The sequence below is a fragment of the Strongyloides ratti genome, scaffold srae_scaffold0000002, assembly GCF_001040885.1.
Source record: "Strongyloides ratti genome assembly S_ratti_ED321, scaffold srae_scaffold0000002".
In the NCBI taxonomy this organism is placed as follows: Eukaryota; Metazoa; Nematoda; class Chromadorea; order Rhabditida; family Strongyloididae; genus Strongyloides; species Strongyloides ratti.
Genome location: NW_020171520.1, coordinates 462283 through 486422, shown reverse-complemented (window position 1 = coordinate 486422; position 24140 = coordinate 462283). Strand labels below are relative to the sequence as shown.

The following is a 24140-nucleotide window of genomic DNA, read 5'->3' as shown; positions in this document are numbered from 1 at the left end:
TAAGTACATTTATTTTATATTACATAAATATATATATATATATATATCTAAACACCATATCTTCTCTTCTTTTTATTTTATTATAGTATCAACTTAATTTCCGTTTTTCCAATCAGACTTTATCCTTTATATTTGTGAAAATTACACTTCTTAAGCATAATCAAATTTTATGATTACTTTTTAATAATATAAGCATTGTAATGTTTCCAATATATTTCAATGTATTATTTTTAAATTTTTTTTTATTGTTTAAAATGTTCATTGAAATTAAACAAATAAAAACAAAAAAAAAATTAGAATAAGTAATTTTTTTTTAATATTCTCAATATATTTTATACTCTATAAAATAATTAATTAGATGTCAAAACTTTTTTTTCTCTTTACTTATAATGTACAAATTATTTTTATTTTATTAAAAGTGTTAAAATATATATATTTTTTTTAAAACAATAACATTAAGATTATCGTTATTTTAAATATTAATTTTTATACTTAACATTTGATAAACAAAATTAAGTTAAGTCATAAAATTTTTTTTTAACTTTTGAAAAAAAAAAAAAATTCAACATTTAATAGAGACATAAAATTTATCATCGTTAGTCAAAACATCTTTTTGTATCCTCATCTTTTTACATTATCATTTTCTATAATGATAGTCATGCAGTGATAATTATGGTTTTCTATAAATAATTTCCTTATATATAATTACAAATCTTTATTATCTTAGGAGATAAAAGAAAAAAAAAACTCTTTTTTTTCTATAAACAAGATATAAGAGAATTATAAGCGTTATACATTTAAAATTGTATAATAATATAGATAGATTAAATTATTTTAATAAAGTAATTTAACAATTTATGAAAGCAAAATAGTAGGGATATTTTTTATTTCTATATAATTGAATACTTAATGTACTTTTTTTTTAATCTATTAAATAATATGATGTACTCCGGATAAAATACAATGTTTTTTTAAAACTTGTATTAAATAAAAAAATTAATCAGTGATTCATAAAGTTTAAATTATAAAAAATATCTTATATTATAAAAAATTTTTTTTTTTTGGATTTAATAAAGTAATAAGATTATTATTATGATAATATATAATTTTAAATTTTTCTAAAAAGATTTTATTCATATATTTTTATATTAATAAAATTTAATTATTTATTTTTGTATCAAGCTTAAATAAAAATTTTTAATTTTAATTTTATTTATATTTATTGATAACCTTGATTATTTTTTCTAATGTAATATAATTATTCATTTTTATTGTAAAAAGCTTAATCATCATACATATAAACCTGTTTTTATAACTTGATTAAAGTATCTTAATATGTGTAATTATTTGAAAAAAAAAAATTTATCATATTTGTGATGTACTAGTGAAGGAAATAAATTTTATATTCACAGAATCACCATTTGCCAGACATTTGTTATATATTTATATTGGTATGTCAATATTTTTATCTTTTAATAACCTTCGATATGGTCTAAAATTATCAATTTCACAATATATTTAAGGGAAACAATTTTTATTTTTAAACTAGCTTTTAATAAAATTTCCATCTTTATCTTATATTTTTATCAATAGTTACTTATTTCAGGGGATATCGAAAGAAAAAAAATTGTGACTATTGTTTGTAACAAGATTTTATTATTATAAGACTAGTATGAAATTATCATTTCTTACATGTTGAAACAAATAAGTGTTTCCTTAAGATGAAAAAGTTTGTTGATACTATATAATAATTCTAATCTTTTATATTGAATTACTTATATAAATTGGCCTTCTTCTTTTTATATTATAAAATTGTATTATTTAATATGCTTTGTATTATATTATTTTTTAAAAATTTTTATAATAAAACTTTTAAATAGATATTTTGATACTAACTAAATTTAAAATTTTATTTGAAAATTAAAAATTTAATTTATTTTTTTAATTGTTAATAATAGTATTTAGAATATTTAAAAAAGGAAATAAATATATTAGAATAATTTTAACTACAAATTTTTGATGTATAAGAATTTCAAATTATTTTAAATCTTCTTACTTTATATATATTTATCATTTTAAATAATTTTTATACTTTTTATATGAAATTGAATAAATTTTATTATATCTTAAACTATTATAATTTAACATAATTTAAAGGTGCTATATTAAAGTTTTAAAAAGAAAAGAAAAAAAAATTAATAATTATTTAGTTTTCATTTTTATTCATACATTAATATTATCATTACAAATATTTTAACAATATTCTTAAACACTTATTTTGTTTTATATCTTTTTAAATTTTTTTATTTATTAAAATTATTATAAATCTTTTTACATTTAATATATAAATTTTTTTTTAAAAGAATATATATAGATATAAATATATATACTTTTAGAAATCACATTGCAAAAAATGTTATACTGTATATATAAAAGTTTTAAATTACGTTAGACATAACTTTTTATTTAGTTTTTTTTTTTTTAACATACATTAATTATGATTTAAAAGTTTTTTTTTATTATAATATTCATAAATGATAAGAAATATATTCTTTTTTTTTTAAATAAATATATATCTTTTATATAAATATTATATAAATCAAGTTTTAAAATTCTTTTTTATTATTTTTTGTACTCCTACTAAATAAAATTACTATTGGTATAAATTAAATAAATTTTTTAAAACATTTTTTTTTACTTAAAACTCTTATTTTTACATTTATGTTTACAAAATTAGGTTTTTATACTATTTTTTCTAGTTGCAATTACATGAAACTAAGAAATAATTATATATTGGCTTAATTATAAAAATTAATTTTGAATTAAACTATTTAAAAAATAGTTATAAAAATTAACCAATATTATCATAAAAACTCTTTTTTATTCTACACAAATAAATTAGAATATTCTAGTTTTTTTTTTTCATTTTCTTTCTAATAAATATTATTAAATTTATCTTTGATATATTTTTTTTTCAGCCAACCATATTAATTTCATCTATATAAAAAAAAATAAACATCCAATATCAAATTTTATTTCAATGATATAAATATCTCAAAATCATTTCATAGGTTATTAAGATTTAAATAAACAAAAAAAAATATATAATTCATGGCTGCTTCTGCTTCAATATGTGCTTTTCTTAAAGAATCTGGACATATATATACTAAAAATGATGGATCAGTATGGAATATTACAGAGTTTGTTCATAATTTTGAAGAGGTATCATTACTTAATAAAATAACATATGCCTATATTGCACCTATTATTATTACTTTTGGTATTGTTGGTGATTTTCTTACTGTAGTTTCACTTACACATCCATTATTACGTAAAGCCTCAATTGTTTATACATATTTAACACTACTAGCAATGACTGATTTGGTAAGTTTTTTTTGTTTAAAAATTATTTTACTAATAAAATTTTAATATATTATATTAACAATAAAAAAAAATTAATTTGACAAATATTTTTCTTTAACAATACTAATATATTTTTAAAAAAAAAAAAAAGAAAAACTAAAAATATTGAGAAAAATAGTTTTTTTTTTATTGTTGTATTAAATATAAACAATATAATATTAGTTTATAGATCATTTTTTTTACAATATTTTTATAAAATGAATTTTAAAAATAATATAAAAATTACCTACAAATTTTAGTTATCATTATTCTCTGTAATCCCTATGATATTATATTTCCTCAATATTCGTTTTTGTTCTCAAATAGCAGCACTTTATTATGCGCATATTGGTTTTCCATTGGTAAGAAAAACTTTTTTTTTTTTTATTTTTTAATATAAAAATTAATTTATAAATATAGGTAAATGCTTTGATGGGAGCAAGTGTTTGGATTGTTGTTTGTCTAACATTATCACAATATATGGCAGTTTGTCATCCCTTCTATCATGGAGTGTTACGTAAAAGAAAATGTTGTTACTGGATGTTTGCAGGAATATATATATTTTCTTTTTCAATAAATGCTTTATGGGCTGTTAAAAAAAATGTTCATATTGTTCCTGATGGTTTAACAGAATGTACATATAATGTATGTGATGGTAGTATACAAGATTCAACATGGTTTAAAATATATGAATGGATTCGTGAATTAGTTACACGAGGATGTCCCTTTTTAATTATTGCCTATTGTAATGCAAAAATATTAACTACATATCGTAAAACAAAAAAAGAACGTCTACGAAGTTTGACATCACCTCATCAAAATAAAAATATTCATGAAAAATCAGAACAAGAAGAGAAAAGGCTATTTTTATTATTATTTACAATTGTTATTATTTTTATGATTTGTACTATTCCAGCAGCACCACTAACAATATTTGTCTCAGATGCCAGGCAAAGTGAATTAGGATTTCAAATTTTTAGAGCTATAACTAATTTATTAGAATTTACCAAATTTGCATTAAATTTTTATTTCTACTGTTTAATCAATCCAGAAATAAGAATAATTTGTTATCATATCGTTTGTTGTAAAAAACTTAATAAACAGGCAATGGTTAAAGGGCAACCAGTTACATTTTATTCAAGAAATAAAAAAAATATTAAACATGGATCTTTGGTTGATACAAAAATTTTAACATTAAAAAATAATGGAAAAGGTGAATTTCTAAGAAGTAAATCTTTATCTGTCAACAATAACATTAAAATAATAAAAAATAATTTTGATACAATATCAATGAAGAAAAAAAATGAAAAAAATAATCCTTTTCCTGTAACAGAATCATATAATAAATGTTTCAAGTCTGATGAAAAAAATTATTTAGAAAAAGAAATTCCTATAATGGATGATGAAAATATTTTGCAATAGTATTATAAAGATTAATTATTAAAAAATTTCGGGTTAGATGGTTTTAAATAAAATTGTTTATATTTTAATAGATTATTTTATATATATATATATATGTTTATCTTAAGAATGGTTTTTTTTTTGTCTTTTTTAAATTATTTTATCTCTTTTCTTTGGGTTTTTTTTTTCTTATTTGATTAAAGTAATAATTAGTTGTGTTGAAAAATATATTTATTTTTTTTAACTAAAAACTTTACCAAAACCTTTTGTTATTCATTTTTTTTTGTTAATAAGACAAAGTTAAATAATTAACTATACCAATCAAGGTATTTTTTATTAAAGAAATAGTTGATTTTATAAGTTATATATTTAAAATTAGTACGCGCCTCTGTTTACATATATATTAATCTATCGCTTCTCCAACTAATGTTACTGAAAAAATTTATTCAAAAAATATCTTCATTTTGATTATGCTATTTTATAATATTGTTAGGCGTACTATATTCAATGACTTTTCTATTTTGAAGCAATCTCCTTTACTTTTTAATAGTATAATTAATAGAAAATGTCATAATAATCTTTCAAAGTCTCCTGAACAAAAGCCACCAGATACAAATAATAAACCAACAGTAAAGCAATTAGTAGAAATTGATTGGATTACTCAAAATATGGTAAATATATCTAGAAAAATTTTATTAATATTTATTATAATTTTTTAGGTTCCAAATTTTTTTAAAGGAAGTTTAGGGGAATTTTTTTATCATTGTGTAGATGATGTATCATTTAATGACAAAATTTATAATTATAATTTTGTTGGTAAAGATAATCTTCTTATTCATATTACAAAAGTTCGTTCATACTTTAGATATAAGTCACCATTTAATAGATGTGATTATAAAGGTAGTATAATTTATGATAATGATAATTTTTTAACAATTTTATGGCAAATAAGTACATATAATTCTAATTGGAAAATGTATATACCTCATTTTACAGCAAAAATGAAACCTGAAGAAAGGTTACTTGAAGGTGCATTGGAATTGTATGTAAATAATAATGGTGAAATATTTCAAATTATTAATAGAAATGTAACAGATATTGATAAGAAAGAGGCAGAGAGATTAAGTTTACTAAAGAAAAAACAATTTACTGAAGAAGAAGAAGGGGAAAAAAAATAAAATCAAGGAGGAAATGAATGGTGTATAAGATAAAAATTAAATTAGTTAAAAATAAAAAATATTATATAATGATATTTTAAAAAAACATCGTATATTCGATTTATATTTTTTTTTTGCTTCTTATTATTATAATTCTAAATATATTTTTTAGTAATGTTTCATAAGTGTTTTCATAAAAATATAATATTAACGAGTTTTTCTTCACGTTTTTATTGTCATCGTCCCAGTGACTTGTCATATTTAAAACCTAATTTGGATAGAAAACCAGAGGCATTTCAATTAGAACATATTGAAAAAAGATTAAGTTACACGGCACCATATATGTTTAAAACTAAACTTGATTTTACATTTTATCATAAAAGTGTTATCCTAGATGATAAAATATTAAATGTAAAAAGATATGGTTTACAATCATTTATGTCTTATATTTCAATTATCAGTGTCATTGGACAAGTTCTTTTTCCTCATATTCATACAGAGGTCATCAAAATTGTTTCAATACCATCAGATGGAACAGTTGAATTGAGATGGAGAATTTGTTACATAAGTTGGTTATCATTACTTTTTAACTACAAGTTATTTAGATTTGACTACAGAATGAAAAATGTAAGAATATTTTTATTTATTTTTATATTAAAAAAAAATATTATTTTTTTTAGTTAAAATGGTATGATGGTTTGTCAGTGTTTACTGTTGATGGAGATGGTGCTGTTTATAATGTAACACTAGAAAGAATTGAAAGGCAAAAAAAATTTTTTGAAACACCAATTGAAAAATTAAAGTCAAAAATATGTACTAATACTGCCTTATGAATATAATATATATATATATATATATATATATGTATTTATAGTCAAAAAAAAATAGTAGATTTATGCTTACTGGTCAACATTTAAAAATATGTGAATAAATATAGAATGCTAAGTTTCCTAATTGTTACTAATTTAAACAATTTATTTTATCATAGAATTTTATAATTCATGTTAAAAATTACAAAAGTTCATTATGATTTCTAAAAAGTGAACAATTTTTTTTAGGATTTGAACATATATTTATCATAAAAAATATTTAAATATTTTGGGAATTAAAATAGTGTATTAGGTTATTTTTTCTTTATAAATAGGTAACTTTTTTTAAAAAAATGAAACTTAACAAAAAAAAAATTATTTGTTTTATATGTAGTAAGAAAGAATAAATTATCTATTACTAAATATACATATTTTTAAATTTTATTAAACGTTTACTTTATTTTAATCAATTAAAAAATAACATCAATATGGTAATTGAAATAAAGAAATATTAAAAAAAAAAGAAATTCTATTTATTAAATCTAAAAAAACAATAGTAAAATTTTTTATGTTATGAAATAATTTATTGTTTATTATTAATAATAGGATAAATAAAATATTTATTATATATTAATACTAGTAAATATTTTTAGTCTTCTTTAAATCTCAAAGGTACTCTGTTACATGGATCTAACATTGATAAAACTTGTGGAAGCCATACCAAAGCATGTAAAACACCAAAAACATTAACAAGAACAACAGTTTGAAAGAAAACACGAACAAGATATGCTTCAATAAAATATACTGATAACATTGACCATAAAGTTGATGTTATGGCTTGTATAATAGGATATCCAACTATTGATAATGTATCTATTACTTTTTCATCTGCTGTTACCTCTAAACTTCTATGATATTTATAACAAATATGTACTGAAAAATCTACAGCTAATCCTATAGCCATAATAATACAACCCATAGAAACAGAATCTAAATCACTTCCCCAAATTTGTAAAAATCCACATACACCTAATGAAATTGATGTAATAGAAAATGCAATAATAAAAGCAGATTGTTTATCTGGTAAAAATAATATTGAAAGTAAAGCCATTACAGCAACAGCACATCCAATAGATTGCATAGATGATGGAGCAATAGTAAATCTTTGATCAATCAAGAAAGGTGAAAAAATTCCAGCTAAAAACATATCAAATTCAGGGTATTCTTTTAATAAATCACGCCAATAAAAAAGTTCTGATTGTCTTTTGTCCCATGAATTTAAACCAAAAAATGAGGTAGCAAATGTGAATGCTGAAATACAAGGTTCACCATTTGGAACAGATGCATTTATTTTTAATTTTGCTTTATATTCTGAATAATCTAAAGTATTTAAAAATAGTGATAAATATTTTCTATCATAAAAATCTTTTTGATAATCAACTTCAGGAAAATCATTTAGAAATTGTTGATATTGCCATAGCCAAAAATTTGTTGATACCCGACCAATAGAATATTTTGTATGTTCGAGGCGGAAAATTAATTCATTAAATCGTGCCCTTTGAGAAGCATTACGAAAATCTGGAGGATTCATAACATGGAAAATTGGTTGAACATTATCAGCCCAAATATATTTATCTGCTAGATGAATAAAAAATTGCATTACTGATGTATCTCTTACATACTTTTTAGGAGAAATATCAACTTTCATATGAATACACCCATAAAAACTTAGAATTAAATAAATAATAAATAAAATATATGATAATACTTTTACATCTTTCCTCAAAATGAATGGAGCAAATTTTTCACCCATAAATGTTGACATTAATGTTGCTAAAAAAAATTAAATTAATATTAAAAAAAAGGTAGAGACTTACAATTTCGGACAAAAATATCTTGATGATTATTTAAAGTTTCATTATTTTTAAGTACATCAATAGATTTAACTTCATTACTTTCTATTTCTGAAACCTCATTTTTATTTTCATCTTTTGGTGGTTTTGTTCCCCATGGAAAGTAAGAATTTAATCCACCATATTCTTCACGCTTTGCCCCAATAGCAATGAGAGCAGAAAAGAAAGTTATTTGAAAAAGGTAATCAAATAATACTCCAATAGATGTCAAAATACAAAAATCTCCAACAGCTGGTGTTGGACTTAAGAAATAACCTAAAGCAAAACAACCAAAATTTGTTAAAGAAGTAACTGTAATACTGGCTCCAGCATCATCCATAGTCCATCCCATTCTTTCTTCAATTGACAATTTAGGATTAGTCATTCTCCATGCACCTAATATTAAAAAGTCATCATCTATACCAATTGCTAATAATAAAAATGGCATTGTACATGATATTGGATTAAAAGAAATTCCAATAGCAAAACAAAATCCAAATGAACAAATTAAGGCAAGGATAACAGATATAACACCAAAATATGCCTCCATTGGTTTTGATTTTCTGGGATCTTTTGATAAATTTGACAAAATAACAAAAAGCATTAATTGTATAGAACATGGTATGGCAAATGGTAAAGCTGTTTCAATAATAAGTCTTAACTCATCATCCATAGCTTTATCATTATGTGGAACAAAATTAAGAAAAGAATTTTTTGATTTTTCATTCCAAAATTCTTGTAATTTTTGCCTAAAGTCAAAGAATGCTCTTATTAATGTGGCATTTTTTGGGAATTCAGCAAACCAATGTATTGTCAAAACTTTGGCACCTATTATTTCATTTTTTTCACCTCTTACATCTACCCCATAAATTATCTTTATAAATTATTAATTTTATTAAAGTTAAAAAAAAAAAAAACATACATTTCCAATATCTCTTGGACGATTAAATAAATACATTACCGGATATGATAATTGTAAATTAGGATTTGTACGAGAATTACCATGTTTAAATAAATTTGCAGCATGTTTAAGCCAAATATTAAGAAGATTTGTACATTTAGTTACACCAGGATCTTTTTTACAAAAATCTTCTAATGACCATGTATAACCATCTTTTTCTAATGTAACATTCATCATTTCTTCTGTATATTGATATAATTCATTAAGAATTTTTGATTCAAATAAATTTTCATAATTTTTATGTACAATATAAAATCTTAAAATATCATTATGCATATTAGATTTTTTTTTTGGTTTCATCATTGAATTATCAATAGTTGTATTTTTTGTATCTATAATATTTACATCATTACCTCTTTGTTTTATTTTCATCCAATTATCTATATTTTGATTTGGTAATTTATTAAATTCTATTCCCCTTTCAAATTCATATTTAACTGGGGCATCTGGTGGAACAAATAATTTATAGAGATCTAAATTAAGTCTAAGAAAAGCAAATCCTGGAAGTGTTGAAATTGTTAATATTATTGAAAACCATAATATAGCTTTTGGATGTCTAGCTATAAATTGTCCATATTTATGAAATGCAGTAGAAAATAAATCTTCAAATTTTGTTTCACTTCCTTTTTCTTTATCTTTCATTTATTCTAGAATAAAAAAAATAATACAATATATAAAGTAAGAAAAATATTAAGAATTAAAGATAATGTAAAAATTTTTAGAAATAAATTTTTATCAATAATCAACCAGATATAAGACAAAGAAAATTGTATTTAATCTTTTCATTCCTTTAACAAGGTCTCATCAAATGAACCTGACCCATTTATTATATCTTTATTTCTGATAATTTGTAAGATTTCAAATAACTCTAAACATATACACGTCTTTTAATTAGGTCGAATTTTGGATGAATAAAATGAGTAGTTTTATAGGAGTACATTGTTAATGATAGAAATATTAAAATGTTCAATAATTACATAAAAAATGTTATTACACTTTTTTTCATGATTTTATTTTATTAAATATATATATATATATATATATCTTTATAATAAATAAATTTATTCATACATTTTTCTACTATTTCAGAAAAAAAAAATATTTTAATTATATATTAAATAAAAATTTAAACAAGATTTTTTGGATATATCACAATTGTCATTTTTACCTTCTTTGGATTTTATAAATTTTTTAGTTAATTTATTTAATTACTTTTTATTTTATTATTACTAAAATAAATTATATAAAAGATATAAATTTAAATACAAAAGATAAATGATTATGTCATTAAAAATATTTTGTATTATTTCTTTCTACAAAAAAATTTTTTATATAATTTAAAGCTTCATAAATGTCGTTTATTTAAAAGATCATTATATTTTATTACTAATTAATAAAAGTTGTTTTATTATTATTATTTAAATTGATTATACAAAAAATTTTATCAAATAAATAATGTTTTTAAAATAAAAAAAAATTATTATTTTAAATAAATAATTTGTTGTGTTTTTGAAAGAAAATTTCAAATTTTGTTTTAATGAATTTATACTAAAAATATTAGTTTAAATTAGTATACTCATAGAAAGTTAAAACAAGTTATTTTAAAATTATATTAAATTTAAAGTCAAAATGTTATAATTTTAAAATAAAGTAACTACCAAAAAAAGTTGATATCAAAAAATTTGTAAAATTTAAATAAACGTGGCACATAATAGTAAATAACTTATTTATATTTATCAAAATATAATTTATTATATTTGACATTTTGATGCAACACTTCTACATCACAAGTAAATTTTAATACATACAAATATTACAATAATTTAAATTATATTTAAATAATTTTTAAAATATTATTTTTAAAGGTGAAATAAAAGAAACTTTCAAGTGAAAAATTATGTATAATTAATATAAATCAAAGTATAGATAGATATATATTAGTGGTATAACTGATTAGTAATCTTTTAAATTTTGTTTCCGGAATAGTTTTCAATTTCTTAATTGATATTTTCTTTAAAAAAGTTATCTTTTTTTATTTTAAAAAGTATTCCATGAAAAGTTATTGTATGTTAATATCAAGTAACATGATTAATTTTTGTAAAAAAGTTATTTTAATTTAAAGTTTTTAATTGTATCAATGAAAAAAAATGTATCAAAATATTATGACTGATTTTAAAATATTTAATTTACTTGATACTTTGATTAAAAAATTTTTATTAAGGAAGAACGGTTATTTTGAAATAACTTAAATCAAAGTTAAATAATTTCAAAATCAAATTTATGCTTTATCTTAACCAGAAATGTCTTTTTTTTACTTTTCAAAGATTAAAGTATATCAGTTTGTAGATGAATTAATTCTATTGCAAAATGTTTATAAAAAAAAAGTAATTTTTATATTACTAGTGTTGTTTGACATTCAAGAAACTTATTCATATTAAATGCCTTTTTTTTAATTTTTAAAATTAGAAAATAATGGAAATAAAAATATATTATTTTTAAAAATTAAAAACAAAATATTTTTTGTCAAGCTTTAAGAATATACTTTCATTCACCATATACATATGTAATTTAATAAAACTAATGTCATTTTAAAAAAAGTAATAACATTCGTCTCAAGACGAAAAATTGTTGGTATCTTGTTCATATTTTTAAAAAGCGCCTATATTTTGTATGTCTGAAAATAATGAGTATTTATATGTACTAGTCATTTTTTTGATTTTCATTTTATTTAATTTTAATTTGTCCCTACATTTTCTTTTTTTTTTTTTTTATCATTTTTTTAAATTATTTTTTATTTCTTAATATTTATCTTTTTAGATGAAAAAAGTAATATTTTACTTTTTTTGTTTCTTCTTATTTTTAAAAGTTAATTCTATTCGACTTAACGTACCCAGAATTTTACTACCATATCATCCCGAAGTTCAGTCTGTTTTTTTACTTTCTGTATCTAATCCTGAGGGTCATTGTTTTAAATGGTAAATTTTTATTTTTAATTTTTGTAGATTTTTTTAATTTTAATTTTTAGGCGATCAACTAGAAATGAAATTGTATCAGTAGAACCTATTTTTGACAGTCCTGGATGTTCTACCTCAGCAAAAATTGTATCACGTTCTCATTATCAAGCAAAACAAACAGCTATTGTATTTGCTGAAAATATTGAATCTAACATCTTGTTAAATTGTGATGTAGCTGTTGATACAGTAGATAAGATATTTATAACAACTAATGCAAAACTTTTATTTATTGAAGCATCTCCATCTCAGGTGTATGTTGAAGCTGAAAATAAGGAAGGTGAACGTTTTTCTTCACTTTCAAATATTCCTTTTGAATGGTCTATAAATTCTGTTGAAGGTCGACCTTTACGTATAATACCATATTCACGTTCAAAGTATGATGCACCATATTGTATAAGTGAGCTTGAACAAAAGAAAAAGAAAGGTTACGTTATTTTAGTAGAAGGTCTTTCAACAGGAACAGCTACATTAGATGTTAAATTTGAAGATAAACATTTTAATAATGTTTCACCAGCTTCTATTACTTTTAATGTTGTAGCAAATCTTTTACTAATTCCTTCTAATGATATCTACATGACAATAAATTCACAAATTGAATATATGGCAGGTATAGTAAAACAACAAGGAATGGAGAAAATTAACTTACCATCTGAACAATATTATTTAAAATTAGAAGATGATAATATTGTTAAATTTAAACAAGGAACATCTAAAATAATTGCTAAGAAATTGGGACAATCTGAGGTTATCCTCATTGATTCTTTTTTGAAGCATGAAGGAGAAAGTATTAAACGTGAATCTGCTCATATATATGTTGTACAACCTGACTCTATCATTTTCACCAATAATAGAAATAATGATAATTGGTATCTTCAAATTGGTGATACAGTTGAAATTTCTATAGGTTTAACAGATGCTTCAGGAAATCATATTTATATTACAAATGAAATGCAATTTAATACAAATTTTCCAAGTGATTATTTTGAAATTTTATCTATATCTAAAAATCATACATCTGCTGTAGTTAAGATATTGCAAATTGGTGAAACTTTTATACATTCATCTTATGAATCTATTATGGATGTTGAAACTGGAAAATTAATAAAATTATCTCCTAGTATCAGAGGAACACAAAAAGTTTTTGTAGTAGATAAAGTTTCTATAATTCCATCAGAAATTATAGTTCCTTACCTCCCAACTATGAGATCTATATATCAATTAAAAGCTGTTGGTGGTAGTGGAAGTTATATATGGTATTCAAAAGATTCAAATGTTGGAAAAATTGGTCTTAATGATGGTGTTTTATCTATTTATGATTATGGAGAATCTAAGATAGAAGTCTTCGATACACAAAATAAATTAAATAAAGCTGAAGCTTCTTTGACTATTTTAAAACCAAATGTTTTGGAGTTTGGCAAAAGTTTTCTTGAAGCAGAAGTAGGAAGTGATATAGTTTTAAATGTCGAACTTGGTCATGAATCTAGTAGTGGTGAAAAAATTTTGTTTACAGATTGCAGTTCAGTTCCTTTTACTGTATCAATTTCAGATACAAAAATTTTTAGAATTATTGATGTAGATAAGTCTATTAAAAAGATAGGATGCCATCAGATAGCATTGAAGGCTATTGCATTGGGAGATACAAAAATATCAGTTTATTTTAATGGTCTCTCTATCTCAAAAGATATATCCAGTTACTATCCTGTAAAGCCATCAAAAAGACAATTATTATTGGCACTTGGAAGTTTTCATTCTTTAGATTTCTCTGAAGGTCCACGCCCATGGATTAATGATCAAAGTCAATTTTTCACTGATGTTATATCAAATGATAACAATATATCAATTAAGAAGTCAGGAAATAAATTTTACGTTTATTGTGGAGATTCTGTTTCATCTTCAGTGGTTACAATTAATGTTGGTAATAGGAAATCAGAAACTAACACAATACCTAAAGTTTCTACAGTTACAGTTAATGTCTGTTGCTCAATTCCCAAAAGATTAGGAATTAATATGAATGTAAATAATGGTAGAGATTCAAATCATTTCTTACCTGAATGTCCAAAACAATCTCTTACTATTTATATGGATTCAAAAAATGAATTAATTACTTCAGCATTTGGGTCTTGTATTGATTCTATTGATGATATTGAGAGACACTTTGACTCATCTGATTCAATGAATATAGTATGGAGCAGTTCAAACAAACGTGTACTTGAATTACATCCAGCAAAAACTAATAGAATCGTGGCTACAGCTATATCAAAATCTATTACAGGACAGATTGATGTTACTGCAAGTTTTTCTTCATTTAGAAATATCTTCAAAAACAATGAAAAAATACTTATATCGTATGATGTTTCTGCCACTGTTTCATTAAATGTAGTAAATTATGTCAAAGCATCTCCAAGTAAATTAGTTTTGTGGAATGAAGTTGATGACAAAGGTGTAATAGATTTAGTTGGTGGATCGGGACATTTTTACTTCTCAACTGATAAGTCATCTAATCTTAATGTTAAACTTCTTTCGGCAGATTTTAAGGTTGAAGTTTATCCTCAACATAGAGGTATTAATACAATTACAATCTATGATATTTGTATATTAAATAGCAAAGTTGACATAGTTGTTAAGGTATCTGAAACTAGTAAATTAGTTATAAAGTCATTACCATCTGTTGAAATTGGTTCAGAAATACCAGTAGATATAAAATTTTTAAGTTCAGATAATGAAGAATTTGACAATGTTAATGTTTCTCAAATGGATGTAAAAATGTTGGAAAATAATAATTTTGGAAGATTAAATTTAATAGGATTCAATAGATACACTGTAACTGGTATGAAGTATGGAATTTATACATTAACAGCAACAACAAAAAATAAGAAGAATAAAATAATAACTAGTGACCCTTACAATATTCAAATTTTTTCACCAATGGAATTATCTCCAAAAGTAGTCACACTTTTAACAGAGTCTCATTTTCAATTTGAATTTGTTGGTGGACCAACACCACTTCCTGAAGTCAAGTTTGATCTTTCAAATAATAATATTGCAGATATTGACTCTAATGGATTAATTCTTACAAAGAAAACCATTGGTGAATCTTATGTTAAAATAATTTCTCTAAATAACCAGTTTAAATCATCATTGGAGCAGGTACTTTTAAAAGTTGTTTCATTGAAAGGTATTAAAATTGAATTATCTTCAAATTCTCCATATGTTGGTGAGGTTATATTTGCAACAATTTATGGAGTTGGAGATAATGAATCACCGTTTTCATTTGGTGGTGCAATATACCCATTAAATGTGGAATGGAAATTTAGCAAAAATCAAGACATTGAAGTTATTCCTGTACAAAGTGAAAATCCTGATGACATACTGACAAACAAATTTTCAGTTAAATTTAAAGTTTTTAAAGAGGGTGAATTGAATATTCATGCCACTGTGACAAGACATCCAAATTCATACAAACATTTTTCAACTTCAGGAAATCAACTAAAAGCATCTACAAGAATTGAAGTGTATGAACAAATTAAACTTGTACCCTCAATTGTATCATCAGATGCAATTGTTATTTCTCCAAGATCCAGTTTGAAATTAAAAATAAACAAAGATAATTCACATGTTAAATTTTCAGTACCACTTCATAGTGATTTAATTTCATTTGTCAAAGGAGATGAAATTAAGGCTTTAGACAAAATTGGCACAGCTGCATTAAAGATTGAATATTCTTCACCAATGGAAACAAAGACTATTTATGAAAGTATTGATATTGCAACTCCTACTACATTATATGCTGATGTTGAATCACCATTTGATAGTAAATTAATTAACAAAGAACTTAAAATGCCACAGGGTGCATCCGTGAAAATTATATCAAAGTACTTAGATTCCTATGGAAGAGTTTTTTCTTCTCATGATGGTGATGTTGGACTTCGTCCTCATCGTTTTGATTTTACTCAAATTGAAAGAAATGATGATTTTTCATTTAATGTTAAACTTGCTAGAGCTGGAGAAACTATTATAAAAATTTCTGATAACAAAGTATCAAGTTTAACAGATTTTATTAAAATTACTGCTTTTGATATTATTTTACCTGTTTTGCGTAGATTTACTTCAAGTGATATTGTCTGTTTCAGTCTACCTGATGGATATATTTATAATAGTCAAAATTCAAATATTTGGAGCAGTGATAATGATAATGTAGCATCTTTTGATACTTTTTCACAAAATAATGGTCGTTTTATAATGAAAAATAAGGGATATGCTAATATTTTTGTAAACATTTTACCTGGTAACATCTCAACATTTGCTTCAATAGAAGTCAATGATGCTGATTCAATAAGTTTTATTTCATCACCAAGTTATATTTCTAACTTTGACAATGCGAGATACATTTTTAATTTTGTTTTCATGACAACGGATACTACAAAAACAACAAATACTCATTCTTGTAGCGTATCTGATTTGAAATCTATGAATAAAATAATACCAACATTTGAATGTAAAATTCGTTTTACTAAACCACAGTCATCAAACATACCAATCTCAGAATTATTTTATGTCAATAGCATATTTGATACAGATTCAGGTTTTTATGCTTGTGAAATTATTCATAGAAATCAAAGTAGCAACATGAATGATGTACATTTTGATAAAGACCAAAAAATTGAAGTTATCGTTGTAGATAAATTCAAAAATTACAAAGAAAATTCTATTACAACCTTTTTTATGCCTAAATTTAGGGTTCATCAAACTAGTTTAACTTTCAATAATGGACCGTTATCGTCAAATATTTTGTCTCTTTATGGTCCAAAAGAAGCTTCTAAGCATATAAAGATTGGATATTGTAAATCAGTATCTTTTATTATTTCACCAATGTCTACTGTTGAATATTCAAAGTACGATAGTACACCTGGAAATTTATTTTATGAAATTGAATTTAATGGTTTATCAGCAAATGTCGATAATGCTGATTTGAAAAATTGTTTTATTACGGTTACTAATGATGAAACATTGCAAACAGTTACTATTCCAGTTACAATTGAAACTGAAAAATATGACAGTAAAATTGAGAGGAAATTGTTCATCATGAGATTTTTCGTCTTTGACAACAAAACAATATTTTGTATACTTTTTTCTGCTTTTGTTGCATGTGCTCTTCTTTTATTTTACAAGTGGATATTTGGGAAAACGGAATATTCTCCAATTTATATAGATGATACTTATAGAAGCACTATGTCCCAGAGAGAAAGTTCAATTAGATCAGAAAGGAATTCTTTACTTTCACATTCAGAATTAAATAATGAAACTTCAGAATCTTTGGGAATTCCTCCTTTGCGGACATCGACACCATCTATAATTAGGAAACCTCATATTTATGAATCAATTCAAAAAATTGGAAGACCATCAATTATTTCTAAACCTAGAGAAGGTTCCCGGTTCAAACTGTAATATTACAACTAAAAAACTTGTTTTTTTTTTACTTTATTAGCAGCAGTCAAATGGAATATATTTTTTCCTGAATATAATACTTGAATAATTTTAAAATAAGGTTTTTTAGAATAAGATATAACATTTCTTAATTTTGTATTTTTGTAATTTTAGTTTTTTTTTTCAATAAATTATTACTATAGTAGTAACTCATAATCTTGTGTTATCAAATACCAACTTAATAATACTTATTATAAAAATATTTATATGTACTATAATTTTTAAAAAAAGTTATCTCTGTATGGACGTGTTTCCAAATTTTGTTGTAAGATGATTTTTATGTTATTTTAAATTTTCAAAATCTTGTTTTTGGTAAAAAAATTAATTGGTAATTATAATGAATCAAAAAAATAAAAAAAATAATTCAAATGTCAATGTAAGTTTTATAAATTTTTATATATATAAATTTTTTTAGGACTTAGTTGATGCTACAAAAAAAATTAACTTAAATAATCAAGAAAAAACAAAGGAAGAAATTTTAGCTGAAAGAAAGGCAAAAAAAGCTGCAGCTAAAGTTAAAAAAGGTATTATATTATTGTGTTCTAAGCTTAATTTATAGCAAATGCAACAACTTCAAAAAATGATGATAGTAAACAAAATAAAAAAGTATCAAAAGATGGTGGTTCTTTGAAAAAAGAAGGTTCAGAAAAATTGACAGTTTCTGATACATCTAGTGGAAAAAATCAGACTGAAACTTTCTTTGGGACTGCTAAAGTTAAAAGGACACGTTTCAATCTTGATAATTCAGATGAGGTAGTTCAACCTAAGGTAACATCAATTCCACAAATAGGTGTTTCAAAAGTAAATCCACCTTTCTTAACATTTTTTTCTAAATGTGATAATGGATCAATATGTGGAATAGATGCTATCTGTGAAGAATTTATATATGCTTTTCAAGAATTTTTAGAACAATTTCAACCAGAAGATTCTGAGAAGTCATTTGCCTTGAATTTGAATGCAGCCATCCAACCAAATTTATCATATTTAACTGAAAATAGTAAATATCCATTTCCATATGCTTTGGGTAATATAATTAGACAATTAAAAAGAGAAATAATGAATCTTGATTCTAATATTTCTACAAATGAGGCAAAAGAAACTTTGAATAGTATATTAAATGGATATATTGATTCATGTTTTGTTTCTGCTGATGAAGCAATTATTAAAAATACTGAAACAAAATTAAAAAATCTTCCAAAAATTTTAATTTATGGATCATGTCCATTAGTTGAAAAAATAATTTTAAAAAGTAAATTACGTAATAAAAATCTTGAAATTACAATTGTTGAAAGTCCTGTTGAAAGAAATGGATTATCTTTTGCTAAAAAATTATCAAAGATGGGTATTGAATGTACATATACAACTTTAAATTGTGTTGGAAATGTTATGAAAAATGTTGATATTGTTTTGTTAGGTTGTTCTGCTATTTTAAGTAATGGTTATGCTGTATCACAGCGTGGTAGTAGTGTTGTTGCTTTAGTGGCTCAATCATTTAATGTTCCCGTTCTTATTGCTGCTAAAACATATAAATTTGTTGATATGGTTAAAACTTTTGAGAAGAATGTAAAAGAAAAAATGGCTTTAACTTCACAACCATTAGAGGCTATACCTGATGACTTAATTACTGCTTTGGTAACTGAAATGAGAATTGTACCACCAAGTTCAGCACCTGCTGTACTTAAAGCTAAACAATTGGCAAATGAACAATAATTTTTTTATGATTTATTTATTTATTAAAAACTTTCTTTTAAAAGAAAATTTATTTTTTTTTAAATATACAAAATAAATAATAATTATCTACCCGAAGATATTAACTTTTATGATATCTAAATCGCCAAAATTGAATTACTTCCAATGAAACTTTTACCACTGCTAGATATTGAAACAGAATCAATATCTGATGTCTTCCAATTTCCATTAGAAAGTAATTTTAATTCTTTATCATGAAATTGTCTTAATGAGTTTCTATGGCCAACAGATACAAAATTGATATTAAACTCTAATAATAGTTTATAAATAATTGTTTCCATTTCTAATCCTACAGCACTTGTACTTTCATCAAGAAAAGCAAATTTAGGTTTATGATATAAAACTCTAGCAATAGCAAGACGTTGTAATTCTCCGGGTGATAAATTTTCGTTGAGATCAAAATCAATAGGGTTGTCAAAACCACCGCAACGATTCTGTAAATTCGTTAGATGAAGAGATTTTAAAATATATTGAAATTGAGGAATATCATTTTCAACTGAAAGAGCTTTTAATGGATATACTATTTGTTGACGAAGCGTTAATCCTCCAAATGGGAAGTATGTTTTTTGTGGGGTAAAGAAAAATGTGGATGGTTTTATTTTCCATAATCTATCAACTTTACCAGAAGAGGGACTCCATAAACCAGCCATCACTCGTAATATTGAAGTTTTTCCAATACTACTATCTCCTGTTATCAAAAGATTCTTACCACTTATAAGATTAATAGACAATCCATGAACAAGAGTTGTTGAATTATCAAAATGACTAGATATAGTAACATGATCAAACTTTAGTACAGTTTCATTATCAGAAAAAGAACCAAAAGGATCATTTGGTAATCTTTCTCTTCCATTATCTAATAAATTAGAAACATGTAATTCATCTAGCAAACATTCAGCCTCTTCATTATCACTATCTGCATCTATAATATTTTTTATTTGCTTTCCATGCAATTGTTCAATTTTCTTTAAACCTGATTCAACAACTACATCTTGTTTTTTGGTACAATTTAATTTTTTAAATACATGAGATTTTTGTTTATCTTTAGAAGCAAGTATAACAATACTTGATGGAACTGTTGAGGGAGGTCTTTCAGTTTCTAAGCGATCTTCATGTAATCTTCGTAATTCTTCAAATAATTCAACAACACGATGAGTCACTCCTGCCAATGCTCCTAAATTATCTGATAATGAAATTAAATTTGTAAAAGCATGAATTAAATATATATAAAAAAAAGCATTTTTAGAAACTAATGCTGTTAATTCATCAATTGTTAAATTATCATATGATTTTGTTAAAAATACTGGAATACCAATAATCAAATAACTAAGTGTCCCACCAAAATAATTAAATGTATTAGTAATAAAATTAAGAATAAATCGTTTATACACAAGTTCTTTTTGAGTTTTTATTAATTTTCTTAATTTTTGATTTGCTAAAACATTTTCTAATAATCCACTTTGATAAAATGCAATACTTTCAGTATTACATCTTACTTCAACATGTTTTAATCTAAAATCACCTTCTCTTTTTTCTTGTTCATTTGTAAGTGAAACAATAGGTGAAATAAGTATTTTGTTAGTTAAAGTAGCAATAATAAAATATATATATATTGATACTGGTGCCATCCATCCAGCTGAGATAAATGTTAAATATGAATAGTAAATTATAATTAGTGGTGATAAAATGATAGGACATAATAAATCAGTACAAAATATTCGTGTTGCTTTCTCAATATCTTGTGTCATTCTTTGATCAGGATTATCAATATTTTGTCCAATAGCATTAAGACGATAGAAACCATGTCTTTTAAAATAGAAACGATGAATTATATAATTAAAATTTTCTCGACATTTTATATAAAGTAATGATGATAAATATTTTACCAAAGAAAGGATAAAAGCCTTGAAAATGATAAAAATTGTTGCTTTGAATACAAGATATTTAAAATTATAATTGTCACGTTTACCCAAAATAACAAGAAATTCACTTGGTAGTATTCCAATAAAATAAGTAGCTATTTGATCAAGAATTGCAATAATTAACAATAAAAAAACCAATAATGTTGTTGTACTTTTAAAATCAGGAAATAGAATATGAATAAATGTTAACAATCGTCTTCCAAATAATAAGTCAAAGTCAAGCTTCATAACTGCTAAAAAATTCGTTAAAAAGAAAAAAGACCGTATCTTATATAATCTATTACATGTAAATTAAAACATTCCAATGTTATAAATAATCTAAAATGTATTAACACCAAATATATATATAACTTTTGTTTCAAAGCTGATAAAGTATTGAAGCTGATAATATATTACAGCTTAAACAAAGAACAACCAATAAATCAATGACAATTTGTGCTATGAATGTAAATACTTTAATCAAGGACATGCATTATAACGTAAAAATAATTATTTCTTGAGAAAAAAAAAGCTATTACTCATTGTTTATAAAAAAAAAAATAATATCTTTGTAAAAAAAGATACCATATTATTATTATTATTACAGATCGCCACTTTTTTTACTAGAGAATTCAAAAACATGATAGTTGACATGTTTGAAATTTTAAATATTAAGACACGTTACAACTTGAATAAATTATTAGCAGAAACCACATAATATATGATGTTGGTAATTTATAATATCTTGACAACCAAAACAAATACTATCTAAAATATATTATGAGCCTACCTAAACAAAAACTGAAGAAATTATAAAAATAAAATTTGTGGAAAATTCGAAAAAAAAAAACGATAAACTATAGTTCAGTAACATTACTTTTATCTATAACATTAGAATTCTCAGCTTCTTTTGACTCTACATCATCATTTGGTATTTCTTCACATTTATCTACTTTATTGTTATTTTTATACTTATCATAGTCATTTACAATTGTATCAATTTCTTCCTCTCCAGATTCATCTGCCCCAGAATCACTCTTGAAGTTTTCAGATTTCTCTAAAAAAAAAAAAAAAGAAAATAATAATTTTAGTTATATTAAAATTTTACATACCTTCCTCAGCATCCGATTCTTTAGATCCTTCATCATCAGAAGTTTCTTCCCTATTACTACTATTAATAGAATTACTACTTTCTCTCTTAGTATTTTTATTTTTCTCATTCGATACTTGACCTTGTTTATCATCTGACACAGATGCATCTGCTTTTGTCGTTTCGAGATATTGTTTATCCTCACTAAATTCAGGAACAAGTGTACCATTTTCAATTCCTCGAGCAACATCTTTGAATGTAGCTGATGATGAATTTTCAATTTGATTGACTTGATATCTTGTAATATAAGAAATTTTTTCAATTTCATCTAAGAAAAAAAAAAATAATTAAGATTATCTTTTATAAACACTTACCCCTAACACTTTTAGATGACTTCTTCAGTAGTTCTGTTGTTCGTAGAGTGTGTTTAGCTGGTAAAAACGAAAGTCTTGGTACTGTTTTTGTTTGAATAAATTTTATACATCCCTCTAAATTCAAGATTTTTCTTTCTGCTTTTTCAATAATTGTTTTTTTTAATGATAGTTTATTAACTAATAACTCAGCTTGCTTTTTTTTATCATACAATTCTTTTTCCTGTTTCTGTAAATCCTCAATTTCACACTCCTTCTTTTCTCTCAATGAATTTTCTATAGAATCTAATTTTTCTTTTTGTTTCTCTGCAGATTCTTTTAATTTTGTTTCTAGTGAATTATTTTTTGGACGGAGATTAGGTAATAATAAACTAGAAAATAAACGTTTTTTTCTTGCTTTCTCATCATTTGTCTCTTGGGAGCGTAATTCAGAAACTTTTTCTTTCCATGATATTTTTACACCATTTCCCTCACCTCTTGAACGTCGTCTTTTAGATCTATCATAATCATCACTATTGTAGTCAATTGATTTTCTTTTAACAGCAGAGGCACTAAAAAATACATCATATAAAAAAATATAAATTATTACTAGTGAAATACCTTCTATCTTTTCCAAAAGATGGATATTTCTGTTTATTAATTGCACTAATTTTACTTGTTAATTTAGCAAGTTCAGCTTGAGCCTCCTGAAGATCTTTTTCTAAATCATCCGTCATTATCCTACAAATAAAAATTTTAAAAATAATTTTATATACTATTTTAATATATATATGTTATTTATGGTATAAGATTCATTGATTACAAATAAAAGCATAATTCCAACATTAAATGTACTTACGACTATTTTAATGTATTAAAAAAATTTAATAAAAAAAGTACAGAAGTTAACAATTCCAAAATGTTAAAAAA

At 23.2% G+C, this 24140-nt stretch overlaps 8 protein-coding genes across 8 annotated transcripts; 5 read left to right on the top strand and 3 right to left on the bottom strand.

Annotated features, from left to right (window-relative positions):
- Window positions 1-3111: 3111 nt before the first annotated feature.
- SRAE_0000043600 (G protein-coupled receptor, rhodopsin-like family and GPCR, rhodopsin-like, 7TM domain-containing protein) lies at window positions 3112-4824 on the top strand (the record flags this gene model as incomplete). The annotated part of the gene is made up of 3 exons (XM_024646326.1): window positions 3112-3384; window positions 3663-3764; window positions 3823-4824. 3 exons carry the CDS (start codon window positions 3112-3114, stop codon window positions 4822-4824), a joined length of 1377 nt encoding a protein of 458 aa, XP_024500519.1.
- A 449-nt stretch (window positions 4825-5273) lies between these two features.
- On the top strand, window positions 5274-5981 carry SRAE_0000043500 (Hypothetical protein; the record flags this gene model as incomplete). Its single annotated transcript, XM_024646325.1, has 3 exons — window positions 5274-5474; window positions 5523-5845; window positions 5888-5981. 3 exons carry the CDS (start codon window positions 5274-5276, stop codon window positions 5979-5981), a joined length of 618 nt encoding a protein of 205 aa, XP_024500518.1.
- A 153-nt stretch (window positions 5982-6134) lies between these two features.
- SRAE_0000043400 (Protein of unknown function DUF2358 family-containing protein) lies at window positions 6135-6793 on the top strand (the record flags this gene model as incomplete). The annotated part of the gene is made up of 2 exons (XM_024646324.1): window positions 6135-6587; window positions 6641-6793. The coding sequence occupies 2 exons, from the start codon at window positions 6135-6137 to the stop codon at window positions 6791-6793; spliced, it is 606 nt and encodes a 201-aa protein (XP_024500517.1).
- Window positions 6794-7418: 625 nt separating this feature from the next.
- SRAE_0000043300 (Sterol-sensing domain and Patched family-containing protein) lies at window positions 7419-10264 on the bottom strand (the record flags this gene model as incomplete). Its single annotated transcript, XM_024646323.1, has 3 exons — window positions 7419-8602; window positions 8647-9535; window positions 9584-10264. 3 exons carry the CDS (start codon window positions 10262-10264, stop codon window positions 7419-7421), a joined length of 2754 nt encoding a protein of 917 aa, XP_024500516.1.
- A 2175-nt stretch (window positions 10265-12439) lies between these two features.
- On the top strand, window positions 12440-18081 carry SRAE_0000043200 (Gp210; the record flags this gene model as incomplete). The annotated part of the gene is made up of 2 exons (XM_024646322.1): window positions 12440-12597; window positions 12648-18081. 2 exons carry the CDS (start codon window positions 12440-12442, stop codon window positions 18079-18081), a joined length of 5592 nt encoding a protein of 1863 aa, XP_024500515.1.
- A 376-nt stretch (window positions 18082-18457) lies between these two features.
- Window positions 18458-19830, top strand: SRAE_0000043100 (Translation initiation factor eIF-2B subunit delta; the record flags this gene model as incomplete). Its single annotated transcript, XM_024646321.1, has 3 exons — window positions 18458-18496; window positions 18536-18644; window positions 18680-19830. The coding sequence occupies 3 exons, from the start codon at window positions 18458-18460 to the stop codon at window positions 19828-19830; spliced, it is 1299 nt and encodes a 432-aa protein (XP_024500514.1).
- Window positions 19831-19946: 116 nt separating this feature from the next.
- On the bottom strand, window positions 19947-22019 carry SRAE_0000043000 (ATP-binding cassette sub-family D member 4; the record flags this gene model as incomplete). Its single annotated transcript, XM_024646320.1, has 1 exon — window positions 19947-22019. One exon carries the CDS (start codon window positions 22017-22019, stop codon window positions 19947-19949), a length of 2073 nt encoding a protein of 690 aa, XP_024500513.1.
- Window positions 22020-22627: 608 nt separating this feature from the next.
- SRAE_0000042900 (Pinin/SDK/MemA protein domain-containing protein) lies at window positions 22628-23947 on the bottom strand (the record flags this gene model as incomplete). The annotated part of the gene is made up of 4 exons (XM_024646318.1): window positions 22628-22827; window positions 22883-23188; window positions 23235-23782; window positions 23832-23947. 4 exons carry the CDS (start codon window positions 23945-23947, stop codon window positions 22628-22630), a joined length of 1170 nt encoding a protein of 389 aa, XP_024500512.1.
- Window positions 23948-24140: the final 193 nt, after the last annotated feature.